The following is a 22,577-nucleotide window of genomic DNA, read 5'->3' on the forward strand; positions in this document are numbered from 1 at the left end:
CTTGAAGGCTGCTTCCGATTCTGTGTCTCCTTCTCTCTCTGTCCCTCTCCCACTCCTGCTCTGTCTCTCTCAGTCTCTCAAAAAGAAATAAAACGCTAAAAAAAAAAAAAAAAGAAACGGATACACTGAAAATCAAAGGAATGACAGAGGAAATGAAGACAGTGAATATAGGTGTCGGGAAATTTGAAGAGAAGCTGTATAAGATATAATGAAAGGCGTTGCTTAAGGTGGGAGAAACTTAAATATATATATATATATATATATGCATATATATGTGTGTATATATATACACACATATATATGCATATATATATATATATATATATATATGCTATACGGTGGGAGAAACTTAATTTTCTAAGATATACATTAGCACACACACACAGACACACATATGCTAATGGGAAGATATCAGTAGGAACAGGTAGATGAAAGATTCAGAAATAGAATCAGGAGGTTAAGGAGCAAGTGGGGCAGGGAGAGACGGAGAGCACAGACAGGACGAGGGCTATAACATCCTAGGGGGCAGTGAGAGATGAAAGAACGTTTCTTGCTTCAGATGACTTTCTAGATTTGGTGTGGGGATACTCAGGTAGTTCCTTACAGATGAGTTGTACCTACGTTCTCTGTGCTCTAATTTCCGTGTTTAAAATAAAAGTAATAATAGTGATAATAATTATATTATCTCATAGGGTCAAGGGGTTAACTGCATGAATGCGTGTCCAGAGAGGTGTTCGCGTGCACTGTATGCACTCAACACACGTAGCCATCATTATTACTATGTTCATTTTCTAGAGCTGTTGTAACAACGTACCACACCCTGGGCGGTTTACCAAGGAACTTTACTGTCTCAGAGTTCTGGAGGGTGGAAATCCGGAATTGAGGTGTTATCACGCTTGCTTCCTTCCAGGGCTGTGAGGGAAGTGTCTGTCCCAGGCTTCTGTCTTTGGCTTGTAGGTGGCCACCTTTTGGTCACCTCCCACCACCTCTCCTCTATGTGTGTCTGTCTTTATGTCCAAATGCCAGTCATATTGGATTAGGGCCCATGCTATTGTCCTCCTCTTAATTACACCTGCAATAACCCTATATCCAAATAAGGTCATATTCTGAGGTATCAGGAGTTAGGGCTTCAGTGTATGAATTTGGAGAAGGTGGACACAAGTCATTCCATGGCCACCGTTATTGTTTTCTCTCTGAAGAGTCAGTAAGGCCAACTACCACGAATAAGGGTGGCAAGATAAGGGTTTAAAGAAAGAGGAAAAGATATACTATTTTTATTATAGGAGAAAGAAGACTCACCAGGTAAATTGAGCATGATTATCAGGGAGTATTTAGTAACCCAGACGAGATCGGTATCGAGAATATATAATGGCATAAAACTCAACTCCTCATTATTGCCTATGGGGCCCTGTGTAATCTGAGCCCAAATTCATCCTCACTGACCTATCTGGTGTCAAGTTCATCCATGCTCACACATTCTAGCCACAATGGCCTTCCTCTGTCCCTAAAACTCACCAAGCTCCATCTGTCCTCCTGGCCATTGCACTCTCTGCCTGGTGTTTCCTTCCCCTAGATCTTTCTGTGGTGGGTTTTTCTTCATCATTTAGGCTTTCCTCAAATGCTTCCTGTTCAGAGAGGTCTTCTCTGACCAAGTCTCAGAAGTAGTCCTACAAGTCCAACCTACATCACTCTGTCTTATAGTCATTATAATACCTGCTATTGGTGAAAAATGTCTCTCAAATTTGTTTCTTTTCTACCTCTCTTTTCCCAGAGTCATTCCTTTTTCCCCTTATTAATTCCTTTATTCAAATGTTCCACTCCCCTTCTCCTTCTCCCATGGAGGCACATATTCCAACGTGCTAATTTTGTGTCTTTTTATTTGTATGTAGTTTTATAAAATGTGCATTATTGTATTTTATGCATAATTTTAATTTATGCAAAAGGTATTGTTATATATGCACATCTCATTATATTCCTTCCATTTTTACTAGACACCATATCTTTAAGGTATATTGTTTTGCTTTGTCAATATCAACTCTGTTGTTTCTAAGTGTAGTGCTTTGGCACATATCCACCAATAATTTACATATTAATCCTCCCAGAGATGGACATCTACCTATCCTCTAGCCCCTAACCATAACAACACAAAAGAAGCTTCAGTAAACATCCTTGAACACGTCCCTATATGGATCTGTGTCAGAATTTCTCTGGAATAAATAGTATACTCAGAAGTGGAATTATCACTGAGCTATACATATTCTTAATTAGAGTAAATTGTGCAAGGTATCTCTCTAGAATGGCTCTGCCAACTTAAGCTCCTACCATGGACCTAGAATTTAAATTCCATGAGAACAAAGCCTATATTTTCCTTGCTCCACTAGTACTCACTATCCGAGTATACGGAAGAGAAGGTCAGAAATGAGTTTCCTCTAGGACGGGAGTTTTGTCCAGCTTTTGCAAGATACAATGTTGGGGAAGGTACCAAGAGTGTGAAATAATGTGCTGAATACTTTTCAAAATATATAGATATAGACATACCTGCTGGATCAAAAAAATACAGTGAGATTGCATTTGTTTAAAATTTTATTTCTCCCAGTCCCTACCCTGTCACCTCTGGAAACCACCCATGTATTCTCTTTATCTATGAGCTTTCTTTTTTTCTTTCTTCTTCTTTTTTTTTTTTTACTTTTTTTTTTTGTTTTTTTGCCTTTTTGTTAGATTCCATACAAAAGAGTGATCATATAGTATTTAAATGTCTTTCTCTGTCTGACTTATTTCACTTCGCATGATGCCCTTGAGGTCCATTATTGTTATTGCAAAAGCAAGATTCCATCTTTTTTATGACTGAATAATATTCCACTGTGTGTGTGTGTGTGTGTGTGTGTGTGTGTGTGTGTGTACACACACATCACAGTCTCCTTGTCCATTCACCCATTGGTAGATACTTAGGCTGTTTCTGTATCTTGGTTATTGTACATAATGCTGCAGTGAACATGGCAGGGCATGCGTGTATCTTTTCAAGTTAGTGTTTTCATTTTCTTTGGACAAATTCCTAGAAGTGAAATTGTTGGATCATATGGTAGTTCTGTTTTTAATCTTTTAAGGAACCTTCATACTGTGTTCCATAGTGGCTCCACCAATTTGCATTCCCATCAACAGTGCACAAGAATTCTCTTTTCTCCATATCCTTGCCAACATTCGTTATTTCTTGTCTTGTTGATAACAGGCATTCCAACAGGTATGAGGTGTTATCTTATGGTGGTTTTAATTTGCCTTTCTCTGATGATTAATGATGTGAAGTATATTTTTATGTACCTGTTGGCTATGCGTATGTGTTCTTTGGAAAAACGTCTATTCAGATTTTTTGCCCATTTATTAATGAGCCTGCTTGGTTTTTTGCGTTTGAGTTGTATGAGTTCTTTATATATTTTGGATATTAACCCCTTACCAGATATATGATTTACAAATATTTCCCATTAGGTAGGTGGTCTTTTCATTTTGCTGATGGTTTTCTTTTGCTGTGCAGTAGCTTTTTAATATGATGTAGCCCACTTGTTTATTTTTGCTTTTGTTGCTTTTGTTTTTGGTGTCAGATTCAAAAGCCATTGATATGACCTACGTCAAGGAACTTACTGCTTATGTTTTCTTCTGGGAATTTTATGTTTCAAGACTTATGTTCAAGCCTTTAATCCATTTTGAGTTAATTTTTGTGTATGGTGTAAAATAGCATTTGAATTTCGTCCTTTTGCATGTAGCTGTCCAGTTTTCCCAGCATCATTTACTGAAGAGACTATCCTTTCCCCATTGTATATTCTTGGCTCCTTTGTCATAAATTAATTGACCTTATAAGCATAGGTTTATTTCTGGGCTATTTGTTCCATCAATCTATGTGTCTATTTTTGTGTCATCACCATAATGTTTAAATTACTATAACTTTATGATATAATTTGAAATACAGTACTATTTAGTATATATTCAGTATATAGCACTTCATATAAACTGAGAAAGAAGCTGGGCAAGGACAGAAGGAAAGGAAATAGAGAGTCAAGGAATCAGAGGTCACTTTAAAGTCAAAAACACCTGAAAAGACAGTAACTGAGCAAATAAACTTGAAGGATGGAAGGCTGTAGTCATAGAGTGTACCATCTTATCTTAACCTGGCTTGTCTAGATAACAGAGCCTGAGGCCAAGCTCACATGCTAACTCTTCATTAGGGGGTGCTATCCTAAGGAAGCCGGAGTAAGGGAAAAGGGAAATGAGGAGAGAAGGAGAAAAAGAAGATTCAAGGTGGTACGTTACCACTTTGTTCACAGATTCTAGAAAACAAATCTGTTTGCTGAGTCATACTAGAGCAGCCAGAATACAGAACCATTACATCTTTGAACAGCTTCGGGGTGGGCAGAAGAGGCAAGCAATTATCTGCTGGCTTCTTCCTGGTTCCTGTCTCTCAATGGTCAAAGTTGACTCCAGAGGGCATTAATTCTAGTGTATCTCTAGGATATGTTTTAGGCCCCCTCTAGGTAGCAGCTAGGGAAGCTGGAGCTTTGGTTCCAGACAGGCGAAACGTGGGAGTTGGAATAGCTGAAGCTACCTCTACAGTGGGTGTTACAGAGGCTATGCTGGTCTGTTCCTCACTTTAGAGGAGGCTGAAGTCAGTGGCAGTATTAGCCTAGGCTGTACATCGATGGGAAAGGCATGAGGCACTGTTATGACCATTTGTGTCCGAGAAGCAAGGCAAGGGGCTGAAGCCTTGGGGGCAGGGAGGGCTGAGCTGATCTGGGGTGCACATATACTATCTGAATCAGTGATTTTATTTATTTATTCACATTTATTTTTTAATGTTTATTTATTATTTTGAGAAAGAGAGAGAGAGAGAGAGAGAGAGAGAGAGAGAAAGAGAGAGAGAATGCACAGGGGAAGAGTATAGAGAGAGGGAGACACAGAATCCAAAGCAGGCTCCAGGCTCTGAGCTGTCAGCATAGAGCCCAACATGAGGCTCAAACTCATGAACAGCGAGATCATGACCTGAGCCAAATTCAGACACTTAACCGACTGAGCTACCCAGGTGTCCCTGAATCAGTGATTTTAGAGGAGATTCCAGATGTGATTATGGTAGTGAATGGCTGAAGCTGAATGGAGATGAAGGGTATTGGATATGAGGACTAAGGAATTGTGAGGTCAAAGCTTTGAATGGAAAGTCTACGTTGACTTTGAAATAGCATAGGATGGCAGGATTCCAAACACCGTGAGTTAATGTATAGTTAATATACATTGGCTGTATTATTGAATGAGCCTCCATAGCCAGAAAAAAAATCACTGTTTAGGAAAGTCAACACACTATGGACTGAAATTAAGTATATGTAAATAAAACTAAAATGGAATGTATTTATATGTTAGTCTTTTATAGTAAAACTTACTATTATCTGATTGTTAATTAAGCAGATTATTAACCTGTAAGTTAATTGTGTCATTATTCCACACAACTGTTTTTATTCCAGAGGGAAAATCAAGAACATATTTCAAATTCTTTCTACAGAACTTTGGAAACCTAAGTACAGTTCTTCTGGGTAATAAGTCATAGCTCACTCTATCCTGAGGATTTGGGCCTGCCGTGGGTGCTGTGGGAGACACAGCAAAGATGAACCAGATGAACCAGGCCCTCCAGGTATTTACAGTCAAGCAGGGGTGATAAGAAATGTAGATAGATAACAATAATATGAAGTAGAAAGTGGCAAATAACATAAAGAGGGCTGAGATAAAGTGCAGTCCTATGGGAGTTCTGAAGGCATGTACCTAGAAGCAATGAATGAAGCCTTGGAAAGAGACAGCGAGAGAAGGATGGGAGGGAGGGAGAGAGGGAGGAAGGCAGGAAGGACGAGATCTTGGGAAAATTTAGAATGAGTGGAAATAGGATGGAGGAGGGAAGACGCTCAAGGAGAGCATGGGCAGGACACCGGTCAGTTCCAAATGGGGGACACACGTAGGCCCTGGCTGCTGCCTAAAGGGACTGGGAAACCAGTCAAATGTACTCTGGACTTGGGGCGCCTGGGTGGCTCAGTCGGTTAAGCGTCCGACTTCAACTCAGGTCACGATCTCGCAGTCCGTGGGTTCGAGCCCCACGTCGGGCTCTGGGCTGATGGCTCACAGCCTGGAGCCTGCTTCGGATTCTGTGTCTCCCTCTCTCTCTGACCCTCCCCCGTTCATGCCCTGTCTCTGTCTCAAAAATAAACGTTAAAAAAATTTTAAAAAATGTACTCTGGACTTAATGTGCATGGGGTTCATTCTCCTCTCCCTCAGGAATCTTCAGGGAGGGATTTGGGAAATAAGAGGCCATTGTCCCCCCTGAAGATATATATATATATATATATATATATATATATATACACACACACACACACACACACACACACACACACACATATATATAACATTATATAATATAACGTATTATATATTATATGTATATATTGTATATAAATTATATATATTACATTAGGTATATAAACTTGCACATATGTGTAAATTCATGTTTTTATTTATAAAATACAGGCAGTAGATAGTGAAGGGAAATTTTTGATTCTTTTCTACATATTAAAAAGATTTCAGCTATGTTTGTATGTACTGAACATGTAAGAATTGCTATAACAAAGTCCCTGCTCTGAGGTCCGATAGAAGAGAGGCAGACAGTTAACAAGCATTTGTGACTTGAGGCAGCACGCTGCTTTGAGATCCTAGAGGACAGAGCCACTATCCTGCAGAATCAGTGAAACGTCATGGAAGAAATAAGTGGCTTTGAGGCAAATAAATGGATTGTTGGCTGCAGGGAGGTTGGAGACTGAAAGACTGTGGTGGAATCATTTGGCCCTGTTTTATGACCATATCGAGTGATGCTGGCATCTGGAGAGGAGGAGCACCAAAGGCAAACAGTAGTTTTTTTCCTGGGTCAGGGTTTGGCAAAGCTGATATGGAAGAAGGGCACGATGACCTAAGGTTCTAGCCTTAGCAATGGAAATGGCTGCCCGCAGGGTCAGTGCAGTAAGATAAACAAGACAGAAGACAAAAGGAAGAGTAAAGGAAGGAAGGGAGTAAAATCAAAGAGATGGTGAGAAACTGGAGGGTGGTTTTGACCCTCTCACATCCTCAGATCTCCTGGTGATTCTTAAGAGAGAGCTCAGCTTGAGCCTGGGGATGCTCTGAGCTGGAGCTTAAATGTAGTGAGCATGAGGCTGAGCTGATGGGGTGGCCTGACAGAAGTCTGTGTGCAAGGGCAACTAGGGAGTCTCCCATGAGGCAATTCATCCCAAGACAATAGGATTCAGGCTGGATGAGCTTGAACCAGAACTTAGTCATGCAGGGGCTTGGGAGTCTGACTTCAGCACGGAAGCATTACTGTCCCCTTTGGATACAGGTCCCTGTGAGAAAGAGAAAGTGGGAACAATCTAGAGATTTTACAAATTCAAGGCTGCCTGATACTTCCCCGAACTGCATGTAACACAAAGACGTGTATTTTACCCCCCAAATCTCCACGGGCTACCTCTGAGCTTTGACACCATGAAAGCCCTAGTGCTCCGGCGATAGTGTTTGGCAGAGACCATGACTCCTAGGGGAACAGAGGCATACCCAGTGGAAGAAGGTTTATTCATGAATCCAGGTCCTGCACCACCAGTAGGCCCAGAGAAACCTTGTGGAGGCGACCTGGAGGAGGCTGTGCTCCACCGTCAATGACCAGGGAAGCAAGTGGATTTCGGTCTTCTTACTCTCTCAATAGAGGCAGAAGTCAAGACTTTAGGCTCTGGAATTAGATCACCTTCTGCAATGTATTAGTTCTACGAACTTGATCAAGTTATTTAACTCTTTGAACTTGCTTCTTGAGGTTGGCTTCCCTCTTCGAATTGACATAGTAAATGAGAAATTGCACGTATGCCTTTAACACATGGCACAGAGTCAGACCACACGCACAGTTCCCTCTGTCTGAAGGCTCTTCCTCCTCACCCCTTGCTGACTCTTAATCATCGTAAGTTTAAATATTATTGTTTTCAGAGAAATCATCGACGAGCCCTCATAGCAGACTCTAGATTGCCTACCCAACATCCATTGCCACTTTATCCTCTTTGTTTGGGTATCAGCTCCTCAAAAAGTACAATTCTGAAAAGTTCAAGGGCAGATTCCGAACAGTCCAAGCCAGTTTTGGTAATCCTCCTTCCATGCCCAGAATTTAAGTGTGGGCACGTGACTCAGTCTGAACTAATGACAGGTAAGAGGAAGTCTGCTTGGAGGTTCTAAGAAAGATGTGTCCACTCTTGAAAAGAGACAGATTTTGCTACTATTGGGCATTGTCAGGATTACCTCTCATAACAGGGGCTGGCCCAGCCATCCTGGGACCATGGTGGGAGGTGGAGGCCGACCCAGGTACAAAGTTGGCGTGCTGGAAATGGCAGGGAGAATAACAGAAACATCCCAGGTCTACCCTGACATCACTGCTGAATTTACCCAGCCAGAGCCTCTCAACCTTGGGATGTCTAGTCACATGAAACAGTAAATTCCCTTGTTATTTAAGACATTTTAAACTCGGTTAGTTATTAATTGTAGTCTTCTGCATCTGAATTATAACCCCATAGTTTTTGCTCTCATATCATTTTCTTTCATAACATTTTTTTTTTTTTTTACATATATGCTGCTTTTGTGCTTATTGATTTGATACCTATTTCCCCCACTGGACTGTAGATTCTAAATTACCAAGATAATGTGTTGATTTTGAATTCCCAAATTTTAGCATCTGGCCTGAGGCATGGGAGCTGCTTAAGCACATTTGTTGAAGTAATGGATAACACCTCAAACACAGTCACTTTTCTCCTCCTCCTCATCATCATCCTAGGATTGCTGGGAGGGAGTTTAAGATCCCCCTCCAGCTCTGACTAGCTGGATGACCCCTGGCAGGACCCCATCAGTGGTTTTCAAGCTTTTGCCTCCAGGAATGAAAATACATATTACATGGTTGACCAAATATACATATATACACATATTTAACCGAAAAGAAAGATATACAGAGCATATTTACTCTTATTATGCATGATGTATTCTGATATTTTTATTCTATTTCCTTAAAAATGTGGACCCATTAATTAGCAATCTACTATTTCCCCCCAAAATGAGGTAAATGAAATGTAAGGACTTCGAAAATGCAATTTTTCTTCTTTTTGTTGTTAAACGGTTCATAAAGATCCACTCTGTTGACTTAGAAGTTCATTATTACAGTGACTTCACAAAGACTTAATTATTTTTCCTTTTCCTGTAGAATCCTTCCCCAGACCATCTCCTCTAGTTGGGCTATTTTGAAGGCCTGCATAAAATGGAAAGTCTCTGGCATGTGTTCATGAAAAAGTACTTTGTACTTTTGCTTATTTTTTTTTTTTCAGTTAGTACAAAAACAAACAAGACTACATTCTTCCTCTTCTGAAATTTAATGGTCCCATTCAACATATTTTACATCGGCCTCGTTTCTATATAAGTTTATATATGTACCAGTGCAGGCCAGTGTTACATGAGTCCCACCGCCGCCATGTGGTTTAAAACCCAACAGAGTTGGGTTCTGACATTCTCTAGAGGCACAGTGAAGAATAAAAACTCACTGTACTTCCCATTCCTCAACACAGAAACTGCCCTTGTCCACGGTGGATTTGCCAGTGAAATTCCTCTGGGGGCAGGAGGAAAGGGGAAAGCCACACGAAGATCTCACAACTCCAGAGCACAGCAAATAATGCGGTATATATATATTTAGAAAACCATAATGCAAGCCTGGGGGGTGGGGAACCCCCCAAAACAAAAAAACCCATGTAATCAAAAGGCCATACCAGCCTGGGTGATCCCTGCTAAAGGACCTACAGATTCCGAAGGTATAATCTCTGCCCCTTAAAACTCGATTCAAACCACGACCCCCCCAGCATCCTGCGAACTGGCAAACTAGATGCGAGTTATGGCTCCAGAGTCCCGGAAGAGCGCATCTCCAAGCTGCTCCGAGGTCACGTGTCTTCTAGAAGGGCATTGGTGTGACCCAGGAGAGCACGTCCAGGATGCGTGCGCCTGTTTGCGCTCTGGGAGGGAAGGCGAGGTGGGATGGAGCTTGGCCGGGAAAACAGACCAGAGAGGGGTGGGAGGAGAGGGAGGGGAAGGAAAAGATGAACACGTCCCTGAACTTTCCTCTCCCCTCGTCCCACACACTTGAAATAGAAATAATAATAACAACATAAAAAACGCTTTACAACCACGATGTTATCTCCCTACTTAAGTTGCCTCACTCTGGAGGGTATGGGGTATAAAGTGCAGACTGCGGCTATCGCCGCTAGCTTGTCTCGGGAGTAAAGGTTCTGGCCGGTGTGGGTGCGCGCGCGGGTGACCCCACCTTTTGGGAAGCCGGCTCCCGGCTCTTCCACGCAGTAGCCCCGGCTGACCCTCCCCCCTCCCCTTCCTCCTCTCCTCCCTCCTTCCCTCCCTCCCTCCTTGCGCGTCTGCTCTGCACCGGCCCCCGCGGAGGAGGCAGGCGGCAGCAACCAAACCGCCGCAGCTCCTGCCCGCAGCGCGCTCGCCCGCGCCCGCGGATCCCACGTAGCCCGAGCGGCGGCAGAGGCGGCCCCGGGCCCGCGCCGCGCGCCCTGCGCACGGCCCGGGCTCGCTGAGCTGCCCAGCGCCGCAGGCGGCTGGGGAGGGAGGTGCGGGAGACGACGCGGAGACGCAGGGGCGGCGGCGCCAAGGTGACAAGCTGCGCACCTGGAAAGTTACCCGGCTGTCTGGTGAGGTTCGCGGGCGGAAGGTTTGGGCGCCCGGGGCAGCGCAGGCGGGGGACGGGGTCGGGGCGCGCGCGTGTGCCTGCCGTGCGTGCACTGCGAGCTGTGCGCTTCCGTTCCACACCCCGCCGGTCTCGTGCATGTGCTGTTTGTGTGTGGACGTGTGCACGCGTTGCGTTTGCTTGGTGTGGCAGCCTTCCGTGAGCTCCCGGAGGCGAGGGGAAGGCTACTTGATTTTAAGAAGCTTGGCTGGGGGCGGCAGGGGAGAGCTCAGCCCCAGTGGGGATTCCTCAGGGTTGTCAAGCCTTGAGCTCCGAGCAGAACGGCGGTGGAGACTGTCGCTCCGGGCGGGGGGCTAGGCGCTGCTGTCCGGGCGTGCGCTCCAAGCGTCGCCTAGCCCTGGGTAGCTGCTAGGAGACAAGTACTCGGGCAAGGACTTTATGAGTCCTTGTAAACTTGTGTGGGTGTTCTGTGGCACTCCCAGCACCGTGAGGCGCTTTCACATCGCTTGCTCTGTATTTCCCAGTGATGAAAAAACAAGAGCAGACAAACAGAAAACAATAAACCAGCCACTTAGGGGATGAGAGAGAAAGCAGTGGGTTCAAGTTGAAGAACTAGGGTGCGAACGCATGGCAGTTGTTGAGGCCAGAGATGAGACTGGAAAGAAACAACTCGGGCAGAATTAACAAGTAGAAAGGTCTGATAGGAGCCTTGGTGTCCTGATCTTCACCTTGTTCTCAAAGTTCCTAGGGGCTTTTTTATTATAAAGGAAGAGAGCAGCATAGAGCGTCCCCCCCCCCCCCCCCACCAGTTCCTTACAAATTATTGTCTCGTTTCTTTGCAAGTTTCTATTTAACTACCGGACAAGGTGATCATCCCACATAGAATACAGTATCTGTTGCCAGCAGTCCTGTTTAGTGTGACACGGGAGAGTATGAACTAATACGGTGGAGAATCTCTTTGGAGAATTAGAGGCCATCCTCCCTACTGAAATGTGTAACTGAGAATAAAATATACAAAACGATGGTACGCAGAGATCTCTCTCTTCCGTGTGAAATCGTTAACTCCAGTCCTCTGGAATCCTTACAGAATTCTTACAAGTGAGGCTAATTCACCACACAGTGAAGGCGTATGTTGCTTGGATGTTGCCCAAATCTTTTGATCTCATAGTGTCTTGCTTCCTCTGGGCCGTTTTCCTATCAATTATTTCCTCTTCTATGTTTTCACCTACTCTATCTTCACTGCTTCATTATTCCAGGCTTACAAAGACTCTCAAGTTTCCACTGTTCTAAAAATCCATTTCATGAACCAAGATACCATCTTGAAATCCCTACTCTTAACATTAGCTCTTGTCAGCTCCTTTGTCATTCATTGGCTTTCTATCCCAACTCTCCTGTGAAAGGCTAAATTCAGTGCTTTTCCCTCTGGTATAATTTGTTTTGATGTATCTGTGGGATGTGAACCGCAGCCTGCTTACCTCTTGAAAACCTTATCTTCATAGCCTCTGTGATAGTTCTCCTCGATCTCTTACTTGTACTAGCATTCCTTCCCTGTCTTTGTTATTTGCTTCTCCTGCACTTCTATAAATAATATCCACAGGTATTTTCTAGATGTATTTATATAATAACAGAGGCGTTCCTTTCTTTTCTCCCTTAGTGATCTCATCTGCTAATGGGACTTCAACCTCTCACCTCTGTAAAGCAGTCTCTTGCCTTGAGCTCTTTTTTTTTTGCTCCTATCTGCTACACATTTCTACCTTGATGACATTCAGGCACCTTGCACTCAACATGTGTAAATTCAGCCTGATTACTGTCTCATAAAGTGCACTCATTCCTCTGAATTAAGACAGTGTCACAATACTCAGCCCATAGTTGGTGCTCTATTCAGTTTTGAATGAATGAATGAGTTAATAGTAGTGCCTTCCTCCAAGCCTTCTAATATCAAAATATTGGAATTATTTTTTTTTTTAACCTCTCTCTGTGTGCACCCATTTAATCACCACATTGAGGGATTCAACCCCTGCAGGATTCCTCCCACCTTTGCCATATTTTACCGTGAATCCACTCATACCCTTTTCCACTTTTGCCAAAACAATAGCTTCTTCTTAGCGTATCTCTAGTTTTTCTTTCAAATGTCATATAGGCCTAGACACTCTTTCTCTCCTCATGGCCAGTCTCCTGGGCCCTTTCATCCACTACTTCAGCTTCAGCCTCTACTTAGGTATCAAAGATTGCTACATATTTTCAGCTCCCCCCTTCTGGGTTTCTAGTCCCTCATATCTTACTGTCTACCGAACTCCTACACACCAAAGTTTCCATGGGTCCTTCAAACTGAGTGTGTCCAGGGGCGCCTGGGTGGCTCAGTCGGTTAAGCGGCCGACTTCAGCTCAGGTCATGATCTCATGGTCCGTGAGTTCAAGCCCCGCGTCGGGCTCTGTGCTGACAGCTCAGAGCCTGGAGCCTGTTTTGGATTCTGTGTCTCCCTCTCTCTGACTCTCCCCTATTCATGCTCTGTCTCTCTCTGTCTCAAAAATAAATAAACGTTAAAAAAAATTAAAAAAAAAAAAAGCTGAGTGTGTCCAAAGTTAAACTCACTGTCTTAGGCCTCCAAGATCCTCCTCATTTTGGTTAATGACATCACCTCTTACCCAGTTGCCACAATGGAAATTTCCAAATCTTTGTTCTCTTTCTTCTTATCACCACTCAAATTCCATCAGTTATAATCTCTTGACCTACCCGTATAGAATTACATTTCTCTGTCTTGGCCTGTCTATATGATACTCCAGCACCCCAAAATAGCTGAATGGAATGCCACCACATTTGGCAGTGAACATATAGGGTATGCGGCATTTGTAAAATTCACTATGAATATTCTGTTGGGTGGAGAGGCACTTCGAAGAGAATCAACCTCAGGAGTAGCTGAAACTGTAGCTCATATGACTGCCCGACAAGGGAAGATTACTCTCCAAACTAATATGTTGTGGATAGAGAAAAATATCAGTAGATTAAAAACTGAGCCCCAGGTCATCAGTTACAAGGTCAGATGGGCAGATGCTTTTAATTGTGGCATTGATAGAATTGAGCTGTTCTCACAAGGGCAGCTCTGTGTGCTTTCCTTCAGGGAGAAGAAGCAGGGATTTACATATTTAGTGATGGTTAATTATTTTCTAAAAGAACTTTGTTGAAACAAAGTTAAGGATAACACCAAATGCATCAGTTTCATATAGACTTAGAAGACTATCATATAGACGTAGAAGACTGTGTATTTCACTCCTCTGATTTCAGGGTAAAGTACCCTTATCTTGGAAAAGAATCTATTCTGTGTTTCATGATTTATTAAAGGGAAGCAAATTGCAGCATTACCTATAGCCACAACTTTTACCAAATCCCCGATGATCATGTTTTTTCTCTTCTGGCTACCATGGAGATGATCCATTTTTATCTTGAGTTCAAGAAGTTCAAGACACTAGAATAGGGTTGGGGCTATGGCCTTATCCTGTCCTGAGCACCTTTTACTTGGGTTGGTGCAATAACCTCTCACTGTTTCTCTTCCTCTATGCTCTTTTCACTCCATTCTATATTTATAGCCAAGAAAATTATTTTATTTTTCTCAAGGGCATATCTGACCACATAACTTGAAAAACACTTGACCTCCACTAAAATCCAGATATCATCACATGGTATATGAAGTTCTTCTGCATCTTATTCCTGCATCGGACTTTTCATTTCTCATGACTCTCTTTCTCCTGTCATGCATTTCAGCTATTTCCTGGGTATGCCGTCAGCCTTTTTGCATTCACCCCTTAATACATGTTCTTTTTTTTTTTAATTAATAGACTTTAGTTTTTAGAGCAGTTTTAGGTTTATAGAAAAATTAGGTGAAAAGTACAGTTTGTATATATTCCCCTGCCCCCCCCATCCTCTATTCTTAACATCTTGTATCAATGTAGTACATTTATTATAATTGATGAACCAGAATTGATACGTGATTATTAACTAAAGTACCTAGGCTGCAAAAGGGTTCATTCTTTGTGTTGTACCTTCAGTGGGGTTGGACAAACGTATAAGACATGTATCCACCATTACAGCATCACACAGAGTAGTTTCACTACCCTAAGATTCCCCCATACTCCGCATATTCATTCCTCCCTCTCTCTCACCAAGTCCCTGCAATCACTGATCTTTTTACTGTCTCTAAGTTTTGTCTTTTCCAGAATGTCATATAGTTGGAATCATGCAGTATGTAGATTTTTCAGATTGACTCATTTCATTGAGTAATATGTATTTAAAGTTCCTTCATGTCTTTTCATGGCTTCATACTTACTACTTTTCAGCCCTGAATAATATTCCATTGTCTAGATATACCATGGTTCAGTATATCTAGATATACCTTCCGTCTGTTCATTGAAGGACATTTTGATTGCTTCCAGGTTGTGACAGTTATGGATAAAGTTACTATAAATATCTTTGTGCAGGTTTTGGTGTGGACATACATTTTCATATCAGTCAAATTAACACCAAGGAGCATGATTGCTGGGTTATCTGATTATTTAGCTTTGTAAGAAACTCCCAAACTGCCTTCTAAAGTGACTATGATTTCACATTCTTATTAGCAATGAATGAGAATCCTTGCTGCTCCATGTTATCCCCAGAATTTGGTGTTGTCAGGGCTTGGATTTTGGTCATTCTGATAAGTGTGTAGTGGCATCTTTACTGTTGGTTTAATTTGAGATTCTCTCATGGCATATAACGTTGAGCACCTTTTCATATGCTTACTTTCCACGTGTGTATCTTCTGAGGTGAGGTATCTGTGTATATTTTTGCCCGTTTTTCAACTAGATTGTTTGCTTTCTTATTGTTGAGTGCTAAGAGTTCTTTGTATATTTTGGATCCTAGTCCTTTATTAGATATGTGCTCTGCAAATGCTTCCTCCCAGTCTGTGGCTTGTCATTGTGTCCTCTCAACAGTGTCTTTGCAGAGCAGATGTTTTAAATGCTAATGAAGTTCACCTTATAATTTTTTTTTTCCTTTCATGGATTGTGCTTTTGGTGTTTTATCTAAAAAGTCATCACCAAGCCCACTTAGAGTTTTGCCTATATTGTCTACTAGCAGTTTTATGGTTTTGTGTTTTACATTTAGGTCTTTGAAATATTTGAGGATAATTTTTGTGAAAGATGTAAGGTCCTTGTCTAGATTAATGTGTGCACACGAGTATGGGTGGTTGTCCAATTTGTTAAAAAACCATCCTTTTCCCATTGAACTACTTTTGTTCTTTGTCAAAGGTCAGTTAACTATATTTGTCCGAGTCTATTTCTGAGCTCTAGTATGTACCATTAACCTATTTGTCTATTCTTTAACTGATATCACACTGTCTTGATTACTGCAAGCTTTATAGTACGTCTGTTCTTTCTTTCTCTTTCTTTCTTTCTTTTTTTCTTTCTTTCTTTCTTTCTTTCTTTCTTTCTTTCTTTCTTTCTTTCTTCTCTCTTTCTTTCTTAATAGTAAGTCTTAAAGTCTGGAGGTATCACCGCTGACTTTGTTCTCCTATAATATTGTGTTTATTTAGTACGTACTCTTTGATCAATAAGTTTTTCTACTAAGATGAGTTATTTTGTTGGGTAATGTTAACAAGTAATAATAGCAATGTTTAATATGGTTTATCTCATTTGACCCTCTAATAACTCTAAATGATATGTATAGTCATTGTATCTGCCTGTAGTTCTATGTGTCTGTCTATCTCTTCTATTATTGACACTCGAGCCCCACGTCATGCCCAAGGGCATATATATACTAAGTGAAAATGCTCGGATTGAGACTCTGGCTGTGTAACTTTAGCCAGCACTATACCATCTCCCATATTTACAGATATATGTATTTATATCAGACTCCAGATGGGGGAGAGAGAGAAATAGATATTATCTAGATCAGAGCCAAGATTTTGGTTTCAAACTACTGTAGAGCTGGAGGAAAAACAGACAACAAAACCTAATTCCTCCCACGCTGGCTGTCAGGTGTTAATCCACCTGCAAGAGCCTTCAGGGTTTTGCTTTTCCTGTGTCTTTTCTAGTTACTTCTCGTAATGACATTTCCGAAGTAGTTATCACATTAACGTAATAATAATTAAAAAATTTATGTAGTTTTCCTCTCTTCCTGCCAAATGCCACAATGCATTCTATTCCTCTTGCCTGTTTCTGGGTACAGAAGAATACTGCATTCACAGTGAGTCATGTTTTTTTATTGTCTTCAAAAACAGTTAGGCAGGCCCCTTTGGTTTCAGGATTACACTGCAATATGTGAAAACAGGTAGGGACAGCAGGAGGGAATTAGGAAGCTTGAGGAGTCCTTGCAGTCCTGTAACCTGGGCCAGGTCATTTGTGATGCTTTCTGGTCTCCATGTTTTGGTGGAGTTTCCCTTATCAGGGTAGATTTCCCTAAGATATTCCAGAATGACTCCTTTTCTTCATGGAAGAGATAAACCAGGCCGAGTTTAGGTTCCCCTAACCCCAGGGAATAACTGGCATCTTTAAAGACTTGTTGTCTGGAAGGCATGCAGCATGCTAGACTTTGTCCCATCCAGCAACGATTTCTTCTGGAAGTTTCCTTGCACCAAGACGCTCGGTGCCTTGTCTCTAGCCACACACTGTGAGAGCTCCCCGGTGCCTGCTGTGTGCCAAATATTGTACAGTATACCTAACAAACGTAATCTTCATAATAATCCTATGAGCTGGGTATGACTTTCTAGATTGGGAAACCAATCTAGGATTCTAAGGCGTTTGTAGAAGGCTACGCAGCCGGGAAAGGGCAGATTGTTTTCCTACCCCGGCTGGCTTGACTCCGTTACTTATGTTAAATTCTGATCTTCATCTCCAGGCTCATTTCCTTTTACATCATGTCTTGCCCCCTGATTCTAAGAATGACTCTATTAACCCACAGTTTCTGGATCGATGGAGAAACAGCTTCTGTTGCCAGCCATACATTCTCCTTGTGGCTAGCAATACATTTTTGAGAAATAGATTACCTATCTTAGTGACGAATATAGGAAACAGAATGAATCTAATTAGGTTTTGTGAAACCAAACACTTGTCTTGGCTTGAGGGACAAGAACATTTAAATGAGTGAACTAAGTAAGAAATCAGACTTAGTATTGAGCCATTCTTGAACTTACTTATATATCTTAAATTAGTTACTTGAAAGATGAGCTAGGTACTCTCGTTTCACCCCTCTTTGGAATTCTAAATAGCTTGAAAGATTTACACAGCTTCTAAACTGTCTTCATGAAAACCAGAGAATGGTTAGTGTTTGGGGAGAATTTAACACCTACCTAATTGTGTTTCAGGTTTGTAAAATTATTGGATCAGGACAGAATATTTTGAACACCATACATACAGCAAAAATGTTTCTAAAGCCTTTTCATGTTTAGAATGCTAGCCATGTTTTCTCTGTCAAATTTATTGCAAATTCATGGAGTTATGCCCCGATATAATACATGACAGTTAGGTTTTAGCAAACAATTGTTCTATGAATAAAGATTGAGTTAGTTTGGGGAGCCTGGGTGATTTAGTCAGTTAAGTGTCCGACTTCGGCTCAAGTCATGATCTCATGGTTCATGGGTATAAGCCCAACTTGGGGCTCTGTGCTGACAGCTCTGACCCCCTCCTCCACAAGCTCACACGCTTTCTCTTTCTCTCTCAAAAATAAATAAACATTGAAAAAATTAAAAAAAATATTGAGTTAGTTTAATATTACATTTGAAGGTTTTTATGCTCATTTTTCTTTATAAAGCAGCTCCTTTTCCTCTGACCATTCCCCTCCTTCCATCCTGCCGTGGTTAGGAATGCTTGTCCATGGACCCAAAAAACATGTCTGGAAGATGCTCACTGCTGCGTGTTAAAAACTTGTGCACACATTAATTTAAGAAACCTCTGGGGGCACCCATCTCATGCCTGTCATTCAGAATCTCATTCAAGTTCATTCCTAGGTCCCAATCTAACATCTTCTGAATTGCTTATTTGGGATACAGGGGTGTCCAGGGCCACGACTATGAATTCTAGTCTCCTCAACCTTTTTATATATTCTTAATATATAAGAATAATAAATGCTGCCAAGTCAAGAGAAACTTAGAGATTAAACCTGCCACATCTCTGCTACATAGTAAGGCAATTCTCTGGAGGCTAATGTTTATTAATGACTACTTGGAACCTGAATTCTATGAGGACTATCTGGGTATTGCAAGATTACTTTTACAAGTACATTTATTTTCTGTTTGTACCATCCATCTTAGGTGATATGCATTGGCTACTTGGTTGCATCTGTTTGAGGCTTAGAGGCTGTCTTACATCTTTCCATGTATGCCTTTATTGTTTTAGAGATCACGACTATTCTGGGAGAGCTAGCAATATCAGTCTAAGCATTTCATTTCTCCTTGAGTTTGAAATTTGGAGGGAGAGAGGGGCAAGAATGTGTGGCTTATATAACTACAAAGTTTCGTCTAGCTCTTTGGATATTATATAATGAGAGGTAATTTAAGCTTAGTTTACAAGTGTTATTATGCTTCTTGAGTTAAGGCTGTCAAAAATTGCACATGCACAAGTATGAAGTTTAAATAGGTAGCCTAAAAAGACTTAAACCTTATGGTAATTAATCAAAGCAGTATTTTCCAAACTCACCGTTTCAAGTTCTCTTTTGTGGTCTTGCTCGGGTCTGCTTAGTATCTGCAGATGATTTTTATTTTTATTATTTATTTTTTTAGAACTTTTAACGGGTTTATTTGTTTTTGAGAGAGAAAGAATCAGAGAGAGAGAGACAGAGAGAGAGACAGAGAGAGAGAGAGAGAGAGAGAGAGAGAGAGAGAGTGTGAGTGGGGAAAGGGGCAGAGACACAGGGAGACACAGAATCCGAAGCAGGCTCCAGGCTGTGAGCTGTCAGCACAGAGCCCCACTCTGGGCTCCAACCTGTGAACTGTGAGATCATGACCTGCGCCAAAGTTGGATGCTTAACTGACTGAGCCACCCAGGCGTCCCTCTGTAGATGATTTTTAAGAAATTTTCATTGAACTGACTCAGTAAACCTAAAAGCCTAGTTTATCTTTCACTTAAGCAATAATGTCAATGAAATCGCAACTTTGTGGGGGCAATTATTTATATTTCTAATGAATGTTAAAATAAACCCATAGCTTTGAACTAAAAAACAACAACAACAACAACAAAACATTCTGAATCAACTAAAATCACCCTGATGATCCTGATTTGTGTATCACATTCTGAGATTTGCTGGATTAGAGACCATTTTGGGGACTTCACTGAGCATATTCTTAATAGGAAAAGAATGAGCTCTGCGCTCATACCTCATCATATTTTGGACAACCTTGGCTTTAGGATATAAAGTAAAAGAAGTCAAAGAATCCGCATGCCTCTGTTTTACTTTCTAGTAACTGCCACCCAGCACTTTTTAACAGCGAGCCCTATCCGAAATGCAAAACATACTCGGTCCATAGATCGGGAGCAAGGTGTTAATAAAGCAGTATCGACTCAGTCTCCTTCTCCGGAGGAGTGCAGATGTGCTGCTTTCTAACTCGGGCGTAGTTTCTCGCTGTAGCTGCACAGAGCGCTGACAGAGCGGTGACATTTCCAAGCCTCTGCTTCTGTGGCTGCTCATTTGTGTTGCATCTTTGCCATGCTGACTTCCAAATTGCAGTCTTGTTGTGATGCTTTTGACAGCTGTCCAAGGAGAACGACCAGAGAGAACAGCAGGTAACTCAGGCCACTTGTGCAAAATGCTTAGGTGTGACACCTGCGCCGTCAAAGGGACAGGGAAGAATGAATCCAAGGCCAACTCATGGAGAGATCAGGGAAATCAGTCAATAGCTTTGCTTCCGGAAGCAAAGGGAATTTATTGCTTATCAAATAATGATGGCCGCTGTGTTTCTATTTATGAACCAGATCGGAATGAGGAGTGGTGAGGGCTGTGGGGTGGTGAAGTTCCACTATGTAATTGCCGGTTCTCTGCCCTCTCTCAGGTCCTTGAGCAAAATGGGAAATGGTTCAGTGAAACCCAAACATTCTAAGCATCCAGATGGCCACTCCGGGAACCTCACCACCCATGCGCTGCGGAGCAAGGTGACAGAGCTGGAGAGGGAGCTGAGGAGGAAGGATGCTGAGATCCAGGAGCGGGAATACCATTTGAAGGAGCTGCGGGAACAGCTGTCGAAGCAGACCGTGGCCATTGCTGAGCTCACGGAGGAGCTCCAGAGCAAGTGCATCCAGCTGAACAAGCTTCAGGATGTGGTGCATATGCAGGGAGGAAGCCCACTTCAGGCCTCTCCAGATAAAGTGCCTCTTGAGGTCCACCGGAAGGCCTCGGGATTGGTCTCCCTCCATAGCCGGAGGGGAGCAAAAGCAGGGGTGTCTGCTGAACCCACCACCCGAACCTATGACCTCAATAAACCCCCTGAATTTTCTTTTGAGAAAGCAAGGGTCAGAAAGGACTCCAGGTAAGAAGTTCCCACACCCTTTTGACTCCAGTAGCTTTAAGATTATGAAAGACTAGGGTGATATTTTTTAGGCCGCCTCAGTGGAAAAGAGATAATAACCCTTTCTGATTTGGGGATAGAGGGACTTCTAAACTTGGTTTGGTTTGGATAAGCAAAACTTTTCTTTAAATCAGGAATTGCGTGTTAGCCAGACTTTGGTTTGTGGTGCGTATAACTGAGGAGCTGAGTTTACGAAAGTCATTTCCATGATCTCGAAAACCCTAGGGGAGTGAAGAGGTAGTCTTAGGGAGTCTCCCCTTCTCTCTGTCTAAAGGAGGGGATTTAAAGGTGTACACAAATCACAGTGAACTATGAATATGTATAGCAAAACCTGCTTGCTAGCACTTAGTCAGCCAGCGTCATGAAAAAGGAGTAAGTTGGATCCTCCAAGGAGGAGGAGTCCATTCATTCGTCTCACAGGTGAAGCTGAGTACTACCACCTGCCAGCCACTGTGTTAGATGCTAAGTGTATATTAGTGAGTAATAGGCACAGAGCCTTTCTCGGGGGGAGATAGACAGTATACACAAAAACAAGGAGATGCTGTGTAATTATTAATTGGGATACATGATATGATGGAAAACAACAGGATAGTACGGGTGTCTGCGATTAGGGAGAGAGAAAATCAATGGAAAGTATTACTATCCAATTTTCTTTTCAACTTCTGTTCTTGAATATCTCTTATTTAACTCTTCCTTCTCAACTGCAGTTTTTCTGCAGACAGAATTGGGACTCTCATGGAGGCCTGGCTGAGGAGGTGACTTTTATCTGGGACCTGAAAGAGGGAAAAAAGCATAGAGGAGGTGGAAAGGGCATTTCAGAGAGAGGGAACAATGGAAAGTTAGAATTAAGTTTGAAAATAAAGATTTTTTACAAGAACTTATGAAAGTTTATGATAGCATTCTTGCACGTGTGTGTGCACACATGTATGTGTGCATGAGTGTGCGTGCATGTGTACATTTTCTAACTGAAGGTTGAATTTCCTAAACAGGAAAGATGAACTAGAAACATCCCAAGTTAGGGTCTCATTTCTGCATTATTTTTATTTTATTTTATTTTTTAATTTTTTTTAATCCTTATTTATTTTTGAGAGAGAGAGAGAGAGCGGGAAGCAACAGAGAGAGAAGGAGACACAGGATCCAAAGCAGGCTCCAGGCTCTGAACTGTCAGCACAAAGCCCTATGAGGGGCTCAAACTCATGATCAGTGAGTTCACGACCTGAGCCAAAGTCGAACACTCAACCAACTGAGCCACCCAGGTGTCCCTGCATT

At 42.0% G+C, this 22,577-nt stretch overlaps 1 protein-coding gene across 1 annotated transcript in view; it reads left to right on the top strand.

The window, feature by feature from the left end:
* Positions 1-10,700: 10,700 nt before the first annotated feature.
* The window catches only part of PRKG2 (protein kinase cGMP-dependent 2), a 103,288-nt gene continuing 91,411 nt past the window's right edge, over positions 10,701-22,577 (top strand). The window contains exons 1-2 of the mRNA XM_042982718.1: positions 10,701-10,787; positions 20,796-21,269. Of these exons, the coding sequence (XP_042838652.1) occupies positions 20,809-21,269 (461 nt within the window). The 5' untranslated portion in view covers positions 10,701-10,787; positions 20,796-20,808. The remainder of the gene's footprint in view (positions 10,788-20,795; positions 21,270-22,577) is intronic.

The sequence above is a fragment of the Panthera tigris genome, chromosome B1 (assembly GCF_018350195.1).
Source record: "Panthera tigris isolate Pti1 chromosome B1, P.tigris_Pti1_mat1.1, whole genome shotgun sequence".
Lineage (NCBI taxonomy): Eukaryota > Metazoa > Chordata > Mammalia > Carnivora > Felidae > Panthera > Panthera tigris.